This window comes from Pantherophis guttatus, chromosome 4, assembly GCF_059756535.1.
Source record: "Pantherophis guttatus breed Tessera chromosome 4, ASM5975653v1, whole genome shotgun sequence".
NCBI lineage: Eukaryota > Metazoa > Chordata > Lepidosauria > Squamata > Colubridae > Pantherophis > Pantherophis guttatus.
The window spans coordinates 47,474,343-47,498,360 of NC_142066.1; the positions used below are offsets into that span (position 1 = coordinate 47,474,343).

Consider the following 24,018-nt stretch of genomic DNA (forward strand, 5'->3'; position numbering starts at 1 on the left):
ATGAATGTTATAATATATTTGAAAATGATTTTTATGAAATGATAAAACCATAGTTAAATCAAATAATTTGTTAATTATGAATATGGGGAGGTAGCACAAAAGATTTGTAACTGACCAACACACTGTATGCAATTGTATTTATATTTTATGTTTTGTTTAAAAAATAAAAATAAAACATTTTAAAAAAACATTTGACGAATAACTACCATCTTTAAGGAAGGAACCAAATTAATTTTGAGTTGAAATTAACAACCTTGAAATCAATCTACTCTGGTTTATTGAGGTGGTATGAAACAAAAAGGAAAATTGTGGAATTCATTCAATTTGATATCATGATTCTGAAAACAAAAAAAACACAGCATAGGTTGTGTGGAATATATAATAGTGACAAGATCCTGTGTATTCCATACTCAATAACGGCACAGTTTAGAACTTGGTAGGGAATTCCATACTTGTTCTTAAAAATAAAAAGTTGCTAGCACAGTAACTGACAGTTACAAAATCCCAGATATTTCTTATATGAAATATCAGAAGACTGCTTCCAAGAATCTAATAATGAAAAATAATAGAAATAGCAGGATTCAACCTTTCAGAGTACTTTACATAAAAAGTTTTATTCAGCTTGCAGAATACTTTTCAGGAGTGCTTGGATTTCCATCTGGTACTTCATGTCATTTATTCATGCTTCAGTGTATTTCATATTTAAAGCTACTGACATGAAGTCAGAAGCAATTTATTAGAAAACAGCACTATAGTTAAAAGTTTAAGACTAGGACTGCAGAGCTTTTTTATTACAAAAATATATATGAAGTTCATTAATTTAAAATATATTGTGCCTCCAAATGTAGTATGATTCTTAAAGGAGAAAGAAAAAGGAGACAAGGGAAAAGAAAAAGATTAACAAAGGGAAAGAGATATCCACTTACCAAGGAAAAGAGATCGTTCTGCAGCCCTAGCCTGTCCACAGGGAGTAAGGAGAGATCACGGATAGCTGGAAGTAAACCCTCCAGCATGTCAGGACTGTACTGTGTCCGATAAAATCCCACTGTTCCCAGATTTAGCTGAAAACATTGGGAGTGAGATTCAGTTAGCAGTTGGAAAGAAAACATAACGGCATTCATCACATTAAACCAAATATACAGAACAGAATAACATGGCAAGATTTAATAATGTCTAACAATAATATACAGCCCTCAACTTATAACCATAATTGAGACTGAAATCTTGTTCACTGAGTGACGTGATAATTAAGTGCGATGCTCACTGACTGTTTTGTTCTACAGCAGCAATTCCAGCACTCCTGATTGTGGTTGTTAATTGATGTCCTAAGTCATTAAGAGGATAGAATCAAAAAGAGCTGCCTGCTGAAGGATTTCAGCTCCATGCAGAGTTGAAATTCTCCCAGCAGATAGCTGTTTTGTTCTTTAACATCTCTGCCTGCCAAAGGATTTCCTCTCACTTCCATATACAAGGGGAAATTTTTCAATACAAAGGGAAAATCCTGAAGATTTATATGGAGGAGAAATCCTAAAGATTTCTGCTCTGCTCCTACAGCCTGCCAAAGTATTTTGGCTTCCCTCTCTCCTCAAGCTTTCCTGCCAGCTTTCCAATTGACTTTCTGGGAAAGAGAAGACTGCAAATGGAAATCACATGATCATGAGGGTGCTTGTCAACCAGTCATAAATGCATGGTGGTAGTATTACATTGTATGATACCCAGAAGTGCTTTATGGCCCGTGAGTACCCTTTTTGAGGCTGTTGTAACTCTGAACAATCATTAAACAACTTCTCAAAAGTCAAGGACTATTCGTCAAATATTCTGTTATCACCAGCTTCAGAAAAGGAGGGGTTGTTTCAGCAAGGACAAAAGCAAAATAAAAGTTATTTAATTGTGAAGTTGATAATTCTCTAGTTGGCTCATTGTTGTTAGACATGGAAACCAGATAAAATTTACATGAATCTTCTCCTTTGAGATGAGCAGCAACTAAATTTTACGCAAAAAAATTTGGTCAAAGATATATTTACCTTTATTTTAAAATACTTGATCTGATATATCTTAACTATTAACTGTAGCGATATATACTTTTATTTTATACCTGTTAATGTTTTAGATTTATCACCTGGAAAAATAACTGTAATTGTGTTTATTTTCTCTGATAAACTTACAGTGAATTAGACTTAAAGTGAATTAGACTAAAATTTGTCTGATTTAAATTTATTTGCATTTAAATTTAAGTGATCTAGGAAAAACTGAGCCTTGAACCTAAACCTGGGAAATTATCACATGAAGTCACTGGACAATACTGATGTATGTCCTCTTTACAGCCCTCCCAGAATTACTTGTACCCTCATCTGGTAAAAGAAAGGAGCAGTAATGGTAAGATGCACAACTAGAGTCTCCCAATTTTAATATCAATTGACATTTCCTTCAGCAATGCTATGACCAACATCTTGTCTTATCTATTACGTAAATGTATCAAGAATTTTCTAACTTTGGTAAATGAAGTGATAACATCTCTTATGCAATTAAAAGTGTTGCAGACACTAACAGAGATCTTCTAGACCTGTATTATTTTAGTCAAGTGAAGGATACTGGATTGCTTAATGTAGCATATCAAAGAAAATAACAATACTAGAATACAGAACTACTATTATTGTTTTGACATATATATTACTATGTATAGTAGAATGAAGTAATTTTTACAAAACTCTAGATCAATACTGACAAAACAACAGCCACTGAAAAATCTACTCCTATAAAACAAATATTGGATGAGAGGGAAGTTATAGATAATTGTTTAGATTATCAATAATATGATAATCTCTGGCAAAATTATGTCAAGATAATAATGACTCAATATCAGATTCTTAGAGGAGAACTTTATAGTACTAAAAGAAGCTCAGCAATAAAGCAAGAAATCTAAGTACTTAGAGATGACAAAAACTGTAAGGAATGCACACAGTTAACTATTTGTAATGGAAAGTCATTTCTATTGAGAAACTGTTAAACAATGAACTTTAACTGGATCATCAAGTCAAAAATCATTTCTATCATCCATAGTCATTAGGTATCTTTCCCAATACGAATAACAGCTACAATGTTACAGTAGGTTTTTTACATGAGAACATTTCAACATTTAATAACAAACAAAATAAGATCACATGGGGAGCTTACACTAAAAGCTTAGACTGAACATGAAAGAAACAATTCAGTGTCCTTCTATATGGGTTATTGGTAGCATTATATTAAGAGAACAGGGCAACTCTGAAAAAAAATGCAACTGTTCTCTTTTCTTCCGACTAATCAAGATACTAACTAGGAAGAATAAAATAAGGCAATAGGTTGAAGAATCAGAAGTATACTTAGGGAGGAATATCTCCTTTTTATTATTACTCACCTTAATCCACTGTTCTGGCTTCACATCTTTCAAAACTAAAGTTAACTCAGGTTTGTCCATTAATACTTGCATTTTGGCATGGGTTGGGTCATCACTTGTACAAATGGTAATGGGAATCATCCACAAAGGGCAATCTTCCCCTATATAAAAGAAGAGAAGGACACCTGACAGAACAAGGCATGATGTGGTCCACTGTCCCAACCCCCAGAAACATATTTGAGGATTTATAGAATAAGAAGTAAAATCACATCTGCTGTCATTTGTAGAATGAAAATCCAATCATTCGGCAAAAAGAAATTTGTTCAAGGTCTAAGTTTTCCCTGAAACAACTGGTACTCTAACAACTTACAGTAAATTTTATGCAAAGAATAGTAACACTGAACTTGCTGTCTGGGTCTCATGAAATTATATATTAGGGTGACTCAGGCAGTCACATGTAAATAAAAACTGTTATTTAAATGAACATACATATTTACATATTCACATGAACTATTATTCTTGTTCTCTATGACAAATGAGAAAAGATAAGTAAAAACAAAATAAAAACCAGTTGTTGATTAACCATGAAAATTTAATAATTTAGGAATATCTCTTATTTCAGTTGTATTCACAACTGGGCCAAAGAAAAAGTACCTCCATATAACACAACAGGTGCTATCAGAATTACTAACAAAACATTGCATATGTTGATCTTCCTTTTCAAATAAACGTCCCTTTAAAAAAAACAATTGAATGAATTGCTTTCAAAGTCAAACTCTAATCAAAAGCTACTATTTTTTAATCAATAATTAACATCCAGCTCTATTCTAAATTGGCAAATTACTAGTTTGCTTCTTCATTTTGTGCTTTAATAATACGTACATGGTTCAACTTATTTATACAAGTCATCTAAGTAATTTGCTTTTAATCCCATTTTCTCAACTGCAGGTACAGTATTCTATGACTATGATTTTTTTTAACAACCTTGTAATCCTTTGCATAGAACATAGGGGTGGAGTCAGAACTACTGAATGGTGCTCAAGTGTTTATTGGCCAGATGTCCTTCCAGATGCCTACATGGAGTTCACAGCAATTACTCATTGCAAGAGAAAAATATCTACCTAAGATCAAACTCACAGCCTCCTAATTGTGAGGTGAGATACATCTACTTAATAATGTACATCTGTTTATTCAATGAAGAAGTGGTATCTTTTAGATTTTCTGACTTTTTGCATAACTTGCCAATGAATATAACAGGAGTTTTATATGAATCCTACTGATAAGTTAAGGGAATCTGAGTTAATAATAACACACCCAGGTTTGATTCTTGTTTAATTTATTGATTTATTACATAAACCAGCGTGAAAAAGTAATCATCGTCTTAGATTAAGTAACACCTTTACCTATACCCTGTTTCCCTGAAAATAAGAACATCCCCTGACAGTAAGCCCAATTGGGCTTTTGAGCGCATGCGTTAAAATATTCCCCCCCCCCAAAATAAGCTCTCCCTGAAAATATTTAAACACCCGCACAGCCGGTCCCCGCCATTTCCTCTGATTAGGGTTAGGGAGAGAGAGCTGAAATCAGGTAAGACGGCAAGAAGAGCCCCACCTTGTTCCATGCGCCCCAAAATAATAAGACTTCCCTGAAAATAAGGCCAAGCACTTATTTTGGGGTTCAAAAAATATAAGATGGGATCTTATTTTCGGGGAAACATGGTGCTATGACAATGTTCTGTAATTGGTGATTAGTGTCTCACATCACTTTTTCAGGTTCATTCTTCCAGAGCAAACTGCTTCAAATTAATGACATTTAACAGTATTCAAGCATGAATTGCTTACTCTCGTCCTGTCACAATATTTCTATGGGGTTTAGTATTTAAAAACACTGGAGTGTGGGTTTTTTAAAAAAATTCATACTTGCTTATATGTTTTGAGATTGTTGCCTTGCTACTTAAGCTACATGTATGTCTGCCTATGGACAGAAATAGGGGTCCCCAATCTTTCTGGATCTGCAGACTGGCAGCAGTGGCAAAGGGGGGGGGAGGGGAAGGGGATATTTCCATACAAGAGGCAGGTGAGCAAGTAAGTTGCAAAGCTCAATTTTGTGGCCTGGTCTCCCATGGGCCACGGTCCAGGGTTGGGGATCCCTGGTCTAATAAGACTCCTGCAGAATTCAAATAGAAAATATGTTTTTAACAAATTGTGGACCTTGATTAAGATTCAGTATTCTACCACATGTTCTTCATTTCAAAACTATTTTCAGAAGTTTAAAAACATTTTGTAGTCTATTTAAGCAATAATAAATTGTATAACAGGTATCAATAATAAATTGTATAATAATATAGGGAGTTATTTGTCTGCTATTTGAGGAGCATATAGTTCAGTTTTTTAAACATTTATTTAAAATTAAAATATTGTTAAATATGAATCTCTCTACAAATATCATGAACTTTAGCTCTTCAAATCACATTCAGTTTTTCATCACATGGATTCTAAATCATGCTGTGTCAAAAATATTTTTTTTTAAATTTGTTAAAAAAGTTACTGGTGCCTGTATCAACTTTATAATGAATCAAGGGAACTGCAAACCACAAAATTAATAATTCAATTATAAACTGTAGAAACTGTGAGTTCTAATATTGTCTTAGGCACAAAGCCAGTTGGATGACCTTGGAATAATCACTCTATCTCAACCCTAATAAGCAGGCAACAGCAAATGGCAAACAACTTCTGAAATCTTGCCAAGAAAACTGCAAGGACTAGTCTGGGCAGTTGCCAGGAGTCAACAATGACTTAAAAGCATCTCCAAAAACCAAATTCCACTTATTACAGCGCCTCCTCTACAGCACAGTTTGATGCCCTTCCCTTTGCAGTCATGGATGTTAAATACAATCAGACATATTTTGCAGAAATGATGCCTCTGTGTCTCTGATGAAACTGAAATTTCAGAACATATCTTTCTGAAAATTTATGAGGAATTACCTTCCAACTAATCCAACCCCTAATTAAATTGCCTGGGCATTGTTGAAAGATATTTAGAAATTTTCCTTAAAAATTTTTTTAAGTATCCTGAAATTACTTAAGCAATTTTTAAATACTAAGGCTATGTTCTGACTTGACAACAAAAGTGGGTAATTTACCTAATTAATGATATTTTCTTGTATTCTCATATAGCATTTGCTTTAACTTTTGTAACTTGGTCTTTGGCTATAATAAAATATTAATCAATAGCCTGTTTAATGAAGTATTCACAAAACTATCCCTTCATTTAACTGTATTGTATGAGAGATAAATTTGGTCTGGTAATTAAGGCACCAAGTTAGAAACCACGAGATTTTAAATTCTAGTTCCATCTTAGACATGAAAGCTGGCACTTTGGGCCAGTCATTCTCTTTCAGACCATGACATAAGTTCAGGTGAAAAGTCAGTCAGTCAATTCCTACTCTAACCAGTGGATCAATACTAAGTTGATAAGAAAAAAAGCAAACATTGTATTTGCAGGAAAACACTAGAAAGATTTTTTTTTTTAAAGTATTGACAGAACAAGGAAACCATTACTTTTTCACACAGCCATATTGCATTTTGGAAGGTTTTAGTTACAAATAAATAAAAAGAACCCTAAAGTTTGGTGTTACTCTCTTTAAAAATCAGTAGGACCCACATGAAGTTATATTTTAACTGGTAAAGATATACAAAAATAGAGAAATCACAAAAGGAACAAATACTTTTTCATAGAACTGTATTTTTAACTACCTTTCACCCAGATATGGCAAAGAAAAATTAATATTATGTAAAAATCATTTTAGAGTGCGACTTTTCTAATTAAAATGTGGAGAATGTATGCCCCCCTCCAAAACACAATGAAAAAATAAAATTTCAGATTTAATAATTGTTGGTAAATTATTTCAAACATCTGAATCCTAAAAAGGACACCTGCCTGCACAAACTGACAGTGCAAGGGCTGTTTCGTGGAATAGTTGGTGTCACGTACAATATGGTGCGCTGCTTGCTCCTGCTATCGTCTTACCACTATATGGTCCGCTGGCACAGAATTTCTTCTGGACTACCTTCAGCACTTTGTTATCTTCTTGCTGGAGTAAAGAACGAAAGTAAAAATAGTAGTGACAGGCTTGAGAATATTTCTACTTAAGATGGCATGTCCTGAGGACTTAATTCCTTGTCCATAAGTTTGACTAAGTTTGTCAAATCTTTTTATTTTTTTGCCAAACCATATGTTTTTGCCCACTCTCTCTTTTCCAAACTGTCCCATACCTTTATCTGTTACTCTCGACAGATTGGCCGCAGTCACAGATGCTATTTTCTTATGATAGAGTATTATATCACAGTATTGTGATTGAATTATGATGGCTCGGATTGGGTTATCTGTGGTTACCATTGCATAGACAAAGGAAGTCCAAATTTGCTGAAATTAAATATCCTATTAATTTGGTTTGGTCTATTTCAATAAACTGTGGTAGCTTAATCTGATATTAGGATTTCTGTTCCCTAATCTAGTTTAAGAATCTCTCCACAGATCATGAATTTAAGATAGCATGCATGAAAAATATCTGAATTGTGATCTCCAGCTAAAAAAAATCCTAATATCTTTTCAGACAATGTTTATAGATTTTTATAAGTACAGAAATAAACTCATTAATATAAGTGTTTCATAGGTTATTTCAGAATGGAATTCCAAAGCTTGGAAATAAGTTAAATGAAGATGTATATACTACTAAAAACTAAAGCTAGTTTTCATCTACAATTACAAAATGGTATGTTTCAGTGAAAAAGCAGTATTATTAAGCAAAATGAGGTACTCTATAATGTCTTATTTTTGAATTAAGCTAATTTGATATAACAAAATCATTTAAATTGTTTTAAAAGGAAAACAGTAAAAAAGATGTACAAAATGTGTGTGTGTTTATGCATTTTGGTTTGTTTTTACTTAGACATCGCCCAACTCCGATTCACTCAGGTCGCCCACAACATAAAAATAAGATAACAAATATACAATCAAAAGTGGAACATAAAACAGTAAACAAGATAAGGAACTCAGCAACAATTAGCATATCATATAACTAGAAAGGGGCTGTAGCCACCCTAGCCCAAAATCCGAGAGACCAGCCAGGTTTTTTAAGGCCTTCCAGAATGCTACCCAAGCCTCAAGGAGAACCTTATTCCAGAAGGCAGGTGCCATAACAAAGAAGGCATTCTTCTAAGGTTCTGATAGTCGGCACTCCTTAATTGGAGAATTGTTCAAGCCTCCAGGCCCTATTTGTCATAAGGCTTAAGAACATGAACCATGCCTAGAAAGCACCTAACATAAATCCAGTCACACATCAAATTTCTAGAAACATCAGAGAAAATTATTTTTTATCTTCAGACATTGAGATTATATATTGGTTGACTAAACAAAGTCAATGAGAAGTAAATATGTCAGAGTTTAAATATACAAGCAAACAGCTGCAAGATTAATTAAGAATGAGGATTCTACAAAAATATTTATGCTCCAACTCTGCAGTACATGGCATTAATTTCACTTTTATATTTTGTCTTATTTTATCTTATTCCATTACTGTTTTCTAAGGACTTAAAAGGAGGAAAGAAATATTTCTGTAATATTTGCAATTATAGTATAGCAAAGCATAACATGGCATAGCAATAATATAATATAATATAATATAATATAATATAATATAATATAATATAATATATGATATAATAATATAATATAATATATGATATAATAATATAATATAATATAATATAATATAATATAATATAATATAATATAATAAATATGTATTTATGATATATTTTTCTATATTAAAAATACTTGAAATGATATTACAATATTTCAAGATATATTCAACTTTCTAATTAATAAGGGACCCTAGTAGGGCCAAAGCTTTTTGAGAGTTGTGAATCCATGTAAATAAATGCAGTAGCAGACTATAGCACTGAGATACACACTGATTTTTAAGGATTTGAGTTTGTATTTGCAACATACCTAGACTTCAGTGTATGAAGTTGATACTGAAATTGTATGGGAGTAATGGTTCATGAAAAAGAGAGAAAACTAAATATATTCTGTCACATGTAAACTTTCAGAAACTTGATGATATTTCTATTTATGGATCAAGTATGTTGCTGAAAACATGCACTTATTAAAGCTTACAAATATCAATTCTAAACATTATTATTTTAAGGAGAGTAAGTCATAAACAAAATCTTCCCGAGTCAAAAAACGTTAACTATTATTTCTGTATACATGGACCTTGCTTTGCAAGTTAGAAAAGTACAATAAGAAACTACTATTTCAAGTAGCTGCAAAACACGGTTTGTTGATGACTGACTGGAAAGTTGTAGATAACTTTGGTCCAAAGGCTTTTTTTAAACTATGGAAATTGAAATACTGACTAAAAAGAAAATGAAAGCAAAGACAAGAGCTCTATAGCATAAGGTGCTTGTAATCTTGGAAGATTAAATCATTGGTTTGCATTCTACCTGAACTAAGTTCAATGTCAAAAATCATATACCTACCTGCTCCCCTTCTATATAAACCAGTGGAAAACCCATCTGCTTGGTCCATGTATTCATCACAGCAGCAATAGGTTTACCGCTAGCATCTTCCAGGCTTTCCCAAAGATCTTCTGCAAGAGAGAAAAACCCTCAATCTAAATAACCTGCATTCTAATGCTAAAGAAAATATTTCATACCTGCTTATTTATTTATTTAGTGAATTTATACAACTACTCATTTCAACAATGTGACACTAGGCAGTTCCTAATACAAAAATCATAATCACAAATAAGATGAATCATTGGAGTCATAATTGCAGATAGACCTCATTTAGAGGCTGCCTCAAGTACCAACCATTCAAACATATGACGATGATTAAAAATTATTTTGCAACTTCCTGCTTGCTTCTCGTTGCTGCCAGACGGTCCCTCAGGACCGCCAGCCCCATCGCCTGTAAAGAGCCGCCTTTACAATGGAAAGGCGGCTCGAAAAACTCCATTTCCAGGAGGAAATGTGAGATAGAGCAGGTGAGTGTAGGTAGAGCTTTCCGCGAAGCCTCCAGAGTTTTTTTTTACTCTTGGGGGCGAGCGGATGAGGCTCCCTATATCACTCACCATTCGCTCCGGGCATTGGGAGACCTTTGCCTTTTTGGAGAGCAAGGCGACGAAAACAAGCTTTTCAAGATAATTAACAGACTAAGTAAAGAGGATGAGATCTGGACCTGCACCTGTGACCCTAAATTGCAAGTATTTATTTTGTAAAGGATACTGAACAAAGTAAAAAAGAACTTTTAAAATGGCGACTGCCGAAGTTTGAGCAGGGAAGCTGAAAAGGGAAAGTCCTTCCGTTTCTTATTAAGCCACAAAGTAGCGGAATAAATACTCCTGGCTACAATTGAAGAAAAAGCTCCACTTTTGTGTTTTCTCTTTCCTGGAGATTTGGTATTGATCTTGTTTGGAAAGAAGTTTTTTTCTCTTTCTTTGTTTTTCTCTCCTTTTCTAAGAGAGTTTGTTTGTGTGGAAATATGGCGTTCAGACTTACAAAGCTAGACAAACAAGCAGTGGGGGGGGGATTCCCCCATTTATAAACTACATGAACAAGTTCTAAACCTACAGACTCAGAAAACTGATTTTAATATAATTGAATTTCTCTTGGAGGAGATTGTAAGAAGGGATGAGATTGTGAATCAGAACTTTGAAAAATTTAAGCAGGAAATTTAAAAAATGGTGCAATTAAAGTTTGATATTTTGCAACGAAAGATTGTAAAAGTGACTAATGGTTTTTCAGAAATTCTTATGAAGTTGGGTACAAATATTGACTTATTAGAGTCTAAAATGGAGGAAATTGAGGATAATTTGGACAATAAAATACAAAGAACTGAAAATGATTTGATAAACACTCAAGATAATAGCTTAGAAGAAAAACTTAAAATGGAAGTTGATTATAAGACTTGTAATGCAGAAAATATAAAACAACGGATTGAAAAAGAAGTTTTAATGATGCAATATAATCTCACAGAATATGCGATTAGACTGAGAGGATTACAGGAAAGCAACAAAGATGACTTAAGAAAAATATCTTCTGAAATTCTGGCTGGGATCTTAAAGGTTCACCCTGAGGAAGTATTTTGTAGGATCGATAGAGTTTATAGAATAAACTCTGGATTGCCAAGCAAAGGCAATTGCCAAGAGATGTGGTGATTTATTTTACAGATAAAGAAATAAGAAATAATATTGTACAATCTTTTAATTCTACTCTGCATTTGTTTGGAAGAAAGATTTGGATATACAAAGAGCTACCACCTAAGATGTTATTGGAAAGAAAGAAATTTGGTTTTCTGGTGACTGAGCTTAAAAAGAGAAATATTATATTCAGGTGGGACACTCCAGTTGGTATAATATTGAGATATCAAGGAGTAAGATATCAATTAAATACTGTTGAAAAAGCGGAAGAATTTTACGAAAAATTTTTGAAAATGAGCTCAACATTTTTATGTATGACACAAGATAAGCAGAAGGAGTTGGAAATAAAGGGAAAAAATCGAGCTACAGAGGCCTCTGTAGATGAATTGCCTTTGGATTCTTTAGATACCTCAGCTGGATTATCCACAAATAAAAGAGATGTGGCATTGGATTCTAATGTAATGATTCATCAAGTCACAGACAAGCATGGAAATCAATCAGTTGATACACAACTTATAGAAAAGAAATATGAGTCACAAAAGCAAAACCAACAAGATCAAGCTATAAATCAGAATGAAAACCGACCAGTCGATATACAACTCGTAGAAAGGAAATTAGGATGGAGATCAAACCCACAACAAGTCAAGAAAAAAAGAAATAGATCTCGCAAAAACAAAAATTTCTAAATTAGGCAACAGTGAAGCCAGTTATTTAAAAGATGACTGAATACATGAAAAGATAGTTGAGGCGAAGTATTAGTCAATATAATCCTGAGGAGAGTGACAGACCTCTGCAGTGCTGTAATTTTGGGATGTGAAAAGGGCCTTAAATTGTTGGATTGGAATTATCCATTTTGGATTTTTTTTTTTTTGATAAATATATCATGCTTATCCTGAGCTATATGGCAAGAGAGTTATGCTGGGGCATGCAGAAGATCTGGTTGTTACCCCATTATGATGGTGGGAATTAATAATCCTGAAGAAATCCACTACTACAGATATTATATGGAATACAATTATAATGTCACTCGGGTGGTTGTTTTCTTTTTTTATATACATGAAGATATTTATTGTTGATGTTAAAGGGGCAGATGATAACTGAGGATCTTTTTTGAACATTCTGTTGCAATCAGGATGCTATGTTATCCTAATATGGGCGATGGAGTTAACAATCCAGTGGAGAGACATCAAAGAAGATATTATATTATATGGATTATAAGTTTAAAGTCATTGATTTTATCTATATAAGGGAATATTTTTTTTAGTAGGGTGGGCAGAAGAATAAAGATATTAAGAATTGTTATGTATGGTAATTTTGTAGGAAAGTGGGTGGAGACATGTTAGTTTATTGATTGTTTAGTTTAAGAAAAGGGATGTTTAAGAAATACATTTATGGGAGTGGAGGAAATGGATAGAGCTGAATAAATGTTAAATTAGGATTTATTATATAGTTTTTTAGGGGAAGGCTGCTTTGAAATGTTATATTAATATACATTAAAGATTAAATGTTAAAATAGGATTTATTATATAGTCTTAAAGTGGAAGGTTGTTTTGAAATGTTATATTATGTTATATTATAAATGTTATATTAATATATAGATATATGTATGGGGGAGGAGAAAAAGGGCAGATTATTGCTAAATTGGGAGTTAAAATAATGTTATTATGCTAAACTAGAAGGTATTATACAATGTTACAGTAGAATGTTATTTTGAAATGTATGGTAAAAGGGGGATGTAATAATACTATTAGAAAGAAAGGGTCAGTATTTGAAGGATGGAGCAAGGGGATGGTAAAATATTATATAATCTGTTACGAAGTTGGATTTTATTTTGAAGAAGTCACAGGGGGACGGGTGGTGAGGGGGGGTTAGGGAGGAGGGGGGGAGAAAAAAGGGGGAAAAATTTGTATTTGAAAAACTTTTTCAATAAAAAAGATTAGGAAAAAAAAATATTTTGCAACAAACACTTGCATTTACAACCTATGCAGCTTCTCATATAGTCACGTTGCCCTTACAGTCAGTTAATACTGTTTTCATGTTATTTTATTTCTTTTTCTCCTCACAGAATGGAGAGATTGTCTAAACAAGGGATCTTTTCCTGAGCTACTTTTCTCTGCAGTGCAACGCTTCCACAGCAAATTAACAAGCTCAGTTCTGTGACCTTAATTAAGAGGCAGTCCTTGACTACACCATTTGTTCAGCGTATAATTCAAAATTATAACAATGCTAAACAAAGAAGCATAAGAACTGTACTTACGCCACAGTGCCCCACGATCACATGATCGCAATGTGGGCAATTGGCAATTCACCCACCCTTATGACCAAACACAAGATGCTACAACTGGCCCCATCTGCATATCTTCCTTCTCCCACCCGATCTATTGAGTCCCTTGGGACTTCCTGCCCAACTGGATCCCACATGCCTTTGGCCTGCTGCCCACGCAACATGCCTTGCTCCACTAACCTCTTTTGAAGATCACCTTTCCAAAAGAGTGCCCAGCTGATGCAATGCATGGCCTTCTGGAGAGGCCATTCTGGAAGTAAGCCACTCGTGCAATCCTTTAGAAGGCCACAATCAGAAAGTATGTGCTACATCGCCTGGGTGCTCTTTTGGAAATACAATCTTTTGGAAATCTCCTTTCTAATAGTTCCAAGCCAATGCTTTGCACCTTCTTTTTATACAGAAGCCACCTCATGCCATCCTGGAAGCAGGTGTCATTTTAGAAGCAGCCACAATTCTTGCAATTCTCACATCCTACCAGGTCACTTAGCAACAAGGTTGTTAATCCTAATTATGGTTACTAAATGAGGATGACTTGTACATACATTACAAGATTTAGGCATGTGTCACTGCATATATGTCCTATACAAAATTAATAAACTGATGTTCTTATATACAATATTAAAAGCAACAGTGTTTTCACACAATATTATCTACCACTTATCTTCTAGAAAAAGAAATTGATCAAGGACTTAGCATAATACTAGACTGGATTACTTTGAGTAGGATTGGAGAAAGAAATTGAAAAAGATCAGAATTCACTATTGGATTCTGATAGTAGTTTACTATTGCAGTACTCTAATATACCAAAGAAAGGATTGTGGGAAAGGTTAAGATTCCATAAACTGTAATTTATAATTGCTAGAAAACTACATTTCTTATCTTTTTAGTTAGAGAAATTAGTATGGGATAACTTATAAATGTTACCGTCTTTCATAAATGGAATGCTCTGGAGAAAACAGGAAAAAAAGCCAAAAACCACAAGCATTACAATTACCTGTAGAAGCATTCTTATGTTGAAACTTGGTAAGATATAGGTGCATTCCTTTCCGGAAATCCTATAAAACAAGAATTTCAAAACAAAATTATCAGAATTAATTCATTTCTGCTTTTCTACAAAATCATTTTTTTAAGAGTTTTCTGGTTAATCACAATTTATTATTATATGTATAATACTATTCATTTAACTGTCACAATATTTGTGGTACATTTGGACCTTATTAATAAAACAATGTTTAGTTCACAATCTGAAATGTTGAGCCCAAAACCATGTTCAAAAGCCTTGGATATAACCTCAATAAATCACCAAAAAATTTATTAGATTGTAGCTTTGAATCTGGCAGAGCAGAAAAAATGATAGTTAATCATATTAACTATACTAAATTTTAATTACATGTAAAAGAAATAAAATTAGTTTTTGCCATAGCCCCAATCACTTCTTTTTGGCTACCTATACTTCATATTTTAGGCAAAACCTCATGCTGGAAAATATCTGAAAGATATTAAAAATGCATAATTAAAGGATAAGTCTGGTCTGAGCTAAAATAAGACACTTGAAGAATATTCTAGCGACTCATCTGCATCTCCTGCTTGCTCTGGTACAAAGACACCCATACTGTCTTAACCTACCCCCAGCTCATTGCAAGGGCAAATTTTGCCATTATATCTTACTCCACTATAAACATAAAGAACTTTTCTACTTGTGCTGACATATTCTAAGCAGTCAGTTTGCAATTAATTATTCCAGGGTACATTTAGGGGGTGTGGGCCTGCTACTGGGAGGATACCTTCTCTATTCCCTGGTCACTGTTTTGGGTGCTTTTAGCCTTTTAGTGTCAGAAAATGAAAATTTTTCTTACTAGGTAAAAAAGTCATGGTATCCCTGTATTTTGACAAACCATACATGGCAGAAATGGGGAGACAAGGACTCTGTATTTACCAAGCTGACTCTCTTTTGCCTGTATAATGATGCGGTATAGGGTTTTTCAAACTATTTCAATGATGAGGAGAGGTAAGAGATAATTCTTTTGAATATAACCATTTTTTAATAATTTTAATTCTTGATCAAGAGTTGCATTTTTTTTAAAGAATTAATAGGTTCCAATGCCTGAAGCATATATATATTGTTTCATTCTTATACTATTTAAACAACCCTTTAACATCTTGGAATATGTAATTCCATTCACAAGCAGAATTTTAGTTATGAATTTCATCTGAGATTATTCCTGAACTTTAAGAAGTTTTTAAAAGACTTGCATTTTAGACTAATTTTATAACAATACATGATGACTGGTTGAGATAATTTATTTCTGTATAATGAAAAAGGATAAATATGAGCCCATTTCTTTTAATGTTTAATTTTTACTCTTAAATAGATTATAAGCATCAGAATTAGCTGAACCAATCCTAAAACTTCCCAAAAGTGATAGAATTTAAAAATTATAGTTAAAAACTATTATTTGCTTTAATATAGAGACACATTAATCCATGTGAACAAAAATATAAAATCCATTGTTAGGCATATCTAAAACCAAAGAACATGACACAAATTCTCCACTTTTTCCATTAATGAAAATAAATAATGTTTTCTTTTTTGGTATTTCAATTAATCATGAAACAGTATACAGTATGCAGTGGAGTATCCCCAAGGCTCTGTTTTAGGCCGACTACTCTTCAAAATCTTCATCAATGATTTGGATAAGGGAATAGATGGGGAACTCATTAAATTTGCAGATGCCATCAAACTGTCAGGAATAGCCAACACTCTAGAAGATAGGCTTAAGATTCAGAAGGATCTTGACAGACTTGAATATTGGGCGCTATCTAACAAAATGAAATTCAATGGTGAAAAAAGTAAGGTTCTATATTTAGACAAGAAAAACCAAATGCACAGGTACAGTATAGGTGGTACCTCGCTCAATAGTAGTAACTATGAGAGAGAACTTGAAGTCCTAGTGGACAATCACTTAAATATGAGCCAGCAGTGTTACAGCTACAAAAAACAGTTCTAACACAGTTCTAGGCTGCATTAACAGAGGGATAGAATCAAGATCACATGAAGTGTTAATACCACTTTATAATGCCTTGGTAAGGCCATACTTAGAATACTGCATCCAGTTTTGGTCACCACAATGAAAGAGTGCAGAGAAGAGCAACAAAGATTATTAGGGGCCTGGAGGCTAAAAGTATAAAAATTGGGTATGTCTAATTTAATGAAAAGAAGGACCAGGGATGACATGAGAGCAGTGTTCCGATATCTCAGGGGTTGCCACAAAGAAGAGGAGTCGAGCTATTCTCCAAAGCACCTGAGGACAGGACAAGAACCAATGGATGGAAACTAATCAAAGAAAGAAGCAATTTAGAACTAAGGAGAAATTTCCTGACAATTAGAACAATTAACCAGTGGAACAACTTGCCTCCAGATGTTGTGAATTCTCCAACACTGAACATTTTTAAGAAGAGACTGGACAACCATTTGTCTGAAATGGTATAAGGTTTCCTGCATGAGCAGGGGGTTGGATTAGAAGACCTCCAAGGTCCCTTCCAACTGTGTTATTCTGTTCTTTCTGTTCTGTTCTGTTCTGTTCTGTTCAATACAACCTAGTTACAGATCCTGCATATATTTAGAATTTAGAAATTTACAATTTTCTAATTTACAAATTTACCATGACCCACCATGTCTCCAGGGTTATACAAATTAGTCTTGACAAAGGAATACTCTCTAGCCATGTCTCAAAATTCAAGAGTAATCTCAGATGATGTTCCTGACTAGGATTCTTCTTGTGAATGGAGTTACAGGCTTTATGACATAGAAATTATCTAAAAGTAGCAATACAATACTGTTCATCATGCAATCTTACACAAATCTTACACAGACAGAAGAGAGTCCCTACAAGTTAACCTTATACAAGACAATGATGACAAAAGGAGTCAGGAGCAGAGGTGGGGTCCATATTGTAGGGCATGTCAAATTTTTCAATTTAGAATTTACAAACATTAGGGGTGCTCAAAGTGGTAACATGCCTTGAGGATTGTAAAGATATTTTGCTTAATTTAATATAATTTAATGTGCTTGGTAAATAACTACGTAAATATCATAACATTTAAACATTTTGTTTGTTTAATTTCTGGGCATGTCAATTTTTTTAACTTTCAATTCCCAAACATTAGGAGTACTCAAAAATTGTGACATGCCTTGGGGAATTGTAAAGGTATTTTAGTTACTTTAATATAATTTAGATTTGTTTGTTAAATAACTACATAAATATCATAACTTTTTAACATTTTATTTGTTTCATTTCACAAGTTCAGCTGTCTTTTTCTTTTCATTAAATGTTATTTTGTCTGAAAATGTTAATACTGCTGGTTTCGTTTCCTGTGAGTGTGATAATTGATCTGTAATGGCTTTTTAAAAGAGAACAAGACTGGGAACATTCACTCATATGAGCAACCTAATTGGGGCTGGTAGAAACTTGTTGCCGTCCGAACTCCCAATACTGCTAGACATTCTCAGATATGCCTATTGTTAAGAGAACAAAGTAGTGATGATGCTAGAAACCACACAGCAGCCCGTTTTCCAAGAGATATATAGCAAAAAGTGCTGGAAAACTGGGAACCAGCGAATAATTCTTTTGTGACCCCGGTTGTAAATTCATGACTGATAATCTTGAACAAGACCCAAAAGAGCTGGGATTAAGCCACAAACATATTTCTTGCTTTAGGAAAGCTAGATGTCAAAAAGACTTTCATTATGAAACTTGACAAACTGACAACCTCAACTGCAAATGTCAAATTGTTCTGTATGCCGAATTCAGCTGCCTTGCTGGCTGAAAAAAAGAAGCTCACATTAACTCTTTACCTGCCCTAAGGAGACAAAGATACTAGTGAAGGAACTTGCTTTCATTAAAGGACAGGGAGACAAGATTAGATCTGTTGGGATTCCACTAGATTGGTTTGCCAGATGTGCTTGAACAGAAACGACTAATCAAAAGGAAAAAGCAGCAAACCAATGAGAGACAAAGGGTCATTAAATGTAAGTAGAGAAGTGCTCCAGACATTTTTATAAATGAAGTAATTATATCTTATGATGAAAATGAAGGATAGAAAACTGATGATGAAGAGGAATGTGATGTAAGTTATGAAGAGGCCTTAGACCAAATACACGTGCCCCTACTTCAAAAGAAAAGACAGAATACAATAGATTAGAAATAACGAATGTCACTATGCAAAGCATAAGATACGGTGTTTGTCTACATGCCACAGCTGCCATTACCACAGCCGCCTTCATAGATGCTGACTTGATCACCGAAGAAGAGACTAGTAGTTGACCACAATGAAGTCAAGATAGCCCAGAAAAAAATTATGAAGTCCCTAGATCAAGAATTTGATGAGCTCTGTAAGAAGGCCAAAATAGAATGCATCTTCTTCAATGGCCGTATAGATGCAACTAAAGTTATGCTCAGAGCAAACAATTCGGACCAGCAATTCCCCATTACCATCAAGCAAGAACATTATTTTGTGTCCACTGAGCTGGGTGGAAGATATCTTTATCACTTCACTCCAGAGAAAGGCTCAAAAGCAGGAAAACCTGCTCAAGAATTGCAGATAATCTGCTGTATTCATGAAGAAGAAAGGCATTGACAAAAGCTTGAAGGCCATTGGAGGAGATTCTACAAATACTGGATGTGAAGGTGATGCCCTGGGTATAGGTCAAGCTTGATTGGAAGTTAATCTGATTGATGTGTGCATTCCACATGAATGAGTTATCCTTACGCCACTTAATCACATATTTGGATGGGAAGACTTTGTCTAACAACAAATGGGCAGGTAAAATTGGCAACATGCTAGGCCCTGCAACAGAATTTGACACTGATCCCTCATTCACCAAGAGTTTAATTGGTTAGCGTCTCATTTCACTGAGCAACAGTGTTATAAAGTATCTCTCTACTGATCAAGCGTATGGATATAGGATCACACAGGCAATAAGGACAGGAGAACCTCCCACAGATATGGTTCTTCTGGAAATTGGCTCCATAAGCCATTCACGCTGGTTATCAATTGCAAACATGCTTTGCCGAATATGGGTTCCAAAACATGGGTTTAAAAGCAAAACTCTCCAAAACTTAAGAATGATAGTGGAATACATCATTGATGTGTACCAATGGTTGCTGGTTCAACATCAAAATAAAACATTCTTGGATTGATGGCCCGCATCATATGTTGATACAGCTGCAGCAAGTCAGACTGCAAAAGAAGGCTGTAGTAGACGCTGTTTTGACAACCATTCAGCACTCAGCATGGTATGCTTTCAGTGAAATGATAATCCAGACACTCTTGTGTTCACATGACATTCAAGAGAGAACTGGTATGCAAAAGATCATTGACTTGAGGGGTACAGAGAATGACGCGCTGGGAGATTTTTCTGTACATGCAAGAAAAACACCTTTAATCAACGCCAGAGTACCCACTCTGTTGGAGCTGATTGACTGGTCTGAAGGTGTACATAAGCCACATTTGAGGTGTAAACTGACTACAATGGAAATAAAGTAGTTCATTGACAAATCAATGCAAGTATCGCAGTGGCCTGTCATGCCCCAAAAATTGAGAGACGTGTGAAACAGATCACAGAGGCAGCAAGAAGAATGTATACACATGAGAAACATGAGGGTGATATCAGAGGCCAAGCAGCAAGTCGTGGCTGATGTCAAAGAACGAATCAAAACAAGACTTGATGAAACTCGCTTAAACATTTTTGTAATTCAGATAATTGCTTTCTGATGTTGCTTTCTAATTGCATGGATTATTTTTGCTTAGCTAGATAAGATTCATGCAGAAGAAAACTTTAATTTTTGTAGCAGAAGGTATAATTTTGAGAACACAAGGTCAACGATTTTTGTGGAGTATATAATCAGATGTGGATTTACCATACCAAACTAAAAGTTGTGCAATTGCAAAAATAACAGATTTTAATTCTTGGTGTAAAAACACATATTTTTAACCTCACTGAAAAAAAATGCAAAAATTAATTTTCACCCCATCAAATGACACGTCCTAATTGTTTGATTTTTTCAAAGTTGTAGTTACGCAATTCTCAGAATGTTTGAAGTATATTTATGAAAACTCAGTCAATTGACATAGTTGGCCATATCTAAATTCCAATTAGAAATGCTTTTCCTATTTTGAAGAATGAGTTTTATTCCTCCGCTAGTAGTTGCCATCTTTTTGGCTTTTATCTAATATTTGCCTGTAGTTTTAATTTCTATATCAATAATTTGAATATATCATTTCTTTTTCTACGGAATAGAAATAAATTATTATACTTTAGCCATAGAAATAGCATCTAATTACAGATAGTCTTTGACTTACAAGAGTTCATTTAGTAACTGTTTGAAGTTGCAACAGCACTGATAAAATGACTTATGACTGTTTTCCCATTTATGACCATTGCGACATCTCCATGGTCAGGAGATCAAAATTCAGACATTTGGCAATTGGTTCATATTTAGGATAGTTGCAGTGTCTCATTGGTCATATGATCACCTTTTGCAACCTTCTGACAAGCAAAGTCAATGAGGAAACCAGATGTTACTAACTTAACTGCAGCGATTCAATTAACGGTGCAAAGAAATGTCGTAAAATAGGGCAAAACTCACTTAACAAATGTCTCACTTAGCAACATAAATTTTGGACTCCATTGTTGTCGTAAATCGAGGATTACCTGTATTAGTATCTTGGTGTATAAGTACACAATATACATCTTCTAATTTGAGAGACATGGACAAATAAGTTTATTGCTTTAGAAAGCAGTCTCTTCATGAGAAAGCCTAGCTTGCAGTACATAGCATGAGTATGCTTACAGTAAAACAGGACTTTTGTTGCACATGAGGCATATTCACCAAAATGTGCCAAAACCTGACTAGTTTTGCATCCCTACTATTAATTAAGAATGTGAGATAGACACAACTACCAACTTATCAATGCTTTCTATATCTTACTAAAAAGATAAATAAAAGGGCCTTAGCTTTATACTCTGCTTTGTAACTTCTAGCACCTGCATTACTGTTTGAACAAGTTCCACTACACACAAAACAAACATCCATAGTTAAATTTTATTATGTTTGTGTGTGTGTTTGTGTATATATTTACCTCATCCCCTATATAATCATGTAGCATTCGAATTACTGATGCTCCCTTGCTGTAAGAAATTGCATCAAATATTTCATCCACTTCAGATGGATGGCCTACATTGACCTAGATACGAGAAAAGGAGTAAGTTATACAACAAATATAAGTCTTGCAACTGAATAAATATTAAGCAAATCAGTTTACAATATAATCCCTTAGTTTAAGATATCAAACAATTTGCTAATTTGTTGTGCTTTGTCCCCTCACTGATCAGATGATTTCCATTTGAAGAAATGCAGGAATTTGCACACACACACCCACACACACACAAAACCACTTTTCACTAATTAATTTAGGTGGCACTCACTTCAATAGGATGACTGTTGTCTAATGCATCAAGCTCCTGAGCTCTTGTGTAATCAGCAGATACAAATTGAGTCCAAATATCATATTCTGGAAAGCAATGGTCTACACAAAGGTACTCAATCCAGGATGCAAAGCCTTCATTGAGCCACAGGTGAGTCCACCATTCCTAAACAGAAGAAAGAAAATTATTCCCAGCAACAATATAGTTTTAGGCTGCATTTTAAAGCACAATATAATGTTTAGCTATCATACTCTGGGATATCACATGTTTTAAATGGCTAATAACCCTTGATCTTTTTAAGCAGAGATGTAGTCTGTATAAAAACTTCACTATTTGCAATTTTATGCAAAAGAGAGAAATACATACTAAGCATAAATATTCTCTTTCTTAAACTTTCCAAACTTTATCTCAGTCTTCTGTCAGGCATGAAGGATTAGGATCACAGATTAAGTTCTAGTTCAGAAGTTCAAGAAGCTCAAACCTATATATAAAAATCTGGTCGACCACCTTACAATACTAAATACTGGCCAGGGGTCAACAGAATTCAAGAGGAATTGGACTTGGATCTTTTGTGGAAACGTAATGACTCTAATGCATCACTAGCATTAACACAATTCTAAAAAACTAGTAACATCATCATATTTTATAACTTGATCACAGAGAAAAAGTTATTTTTATACAGTGTATTATTTTAGAAATTTAGGCTATATTAGAAGGTAAGCAAATGAAGACCTGTAGGGTAAATAAAACCAAAGTTTCTGTTAGTAGTCCTACGCAACAATGTAAGATAAATAAAAACTTTGTGTCAAAGGGGCAAGCTGTTCATAATGGTTTATAGAGAAGCTTGTCATAGTGATTAAGAAAAAGATGGGAAAATTGTGGAAAGTATATAATGATTCTAAAGGGGACAATATACTGTCCAGTCTCCTATAAAATTCAATAAATAAGAATAAAATGTGTTATGTTTTAATACATAAAAGATATTATACAACAAATTTGACTTTTATGATGTAAGTGATTGTGATAATTCAGATTCTTCAAAAGTTACTTTCAGACGTAATACAACTATCTAAGAAACATTGCTAAAATTGAAAATGCTGATATTTTTCTTGCTAGTTTAGACAATCCTACATTAGTACTAATTTGGTGCTTTGTTGTATTATTCAGTATATCTTGAAGTATTATTAGGCCCTCCCCCACTTGCGCCTAATCATGTCATACCTTGACAATCTGGCATTCCTTTCATTTATTCATTAAATTTATTCTGTCTTTCATTCAACATCTCAAAGCAGGATAATAAGCATTCTTTTGTTCCATTTTTCTCTATGGTAACAGAGATTGGCTAAGAAAGAGTAAATGGCCTAAAGTCATCCATGTACTTCCATGGCTGAAGGCAGAGTAGTACTTGGTATTTTCAGTGTTAGTCCAACACCTTATCGCTAAGCACACTGACTTTGATTTATCTTGTCTGTGACCCTATGAAAGAGTGCCCATAGCATTTACATGAAAAATGAATTGTGTAATGAATTCATGTGCATAGATAATTCATGTGCATGAATTATCTATGGAAATTATAATATATGTGAAATTCAATGTTGCAGCAACATTCTTAAAACTCTAATCAAGAAGTTACTCCATAAAAATAGTAGGAACAACAATAGCAC

At 34.0% G+C, this 24,018-nt stretch overlaps 1 protein-coding gene across 2 annotated transcripts in view; it reads right to left on the reverse strand.

The window, feature by feature from the left end:
• Positions 1–24,018, reverse strand: part of NPEPPS (aminopeptidase puromycin sensitive) — a 112,088-nt gene that overhangs the window by 19,264 nt on the left and 68,806 nt on the right. For both annotated transcript variants that reach the window (XR_015733800.1, XM_034415614.3), the window contains exons 10-16: positions 22,355–22,519; positions 22,009–22,113; positions 14,861–14,921; positions 9,922–10,031; positions 7,406–7,469; positions 3,398–3,537; positions 927–1,061 (exon numbers count right to left, since the gene is read on the reverse strand). Coding sequence is in view for 1 of the 2 variants with exons in the window: in XM_034415614.3 (XP_034271505.2) it covers positions 927–1,061; positions 3,398–3,537; positions 7,406–7,469; positions 9,922–10,031; positions 14,861–14,921; positions 22,009–22,113; positions 22,355–22,519 (780 nt within the window). In the remaining variant the exon portion in view is untranslated. The remainder of the gene's footprint in view (positions 1–926; positions 1,062–3,397; positions 3,538–7,405; positions 7,470–9,921; positions 10,032–14,860; positions 14,922–22,008; positions 22,114–22,354; positions 22,520–24,018) is intronic.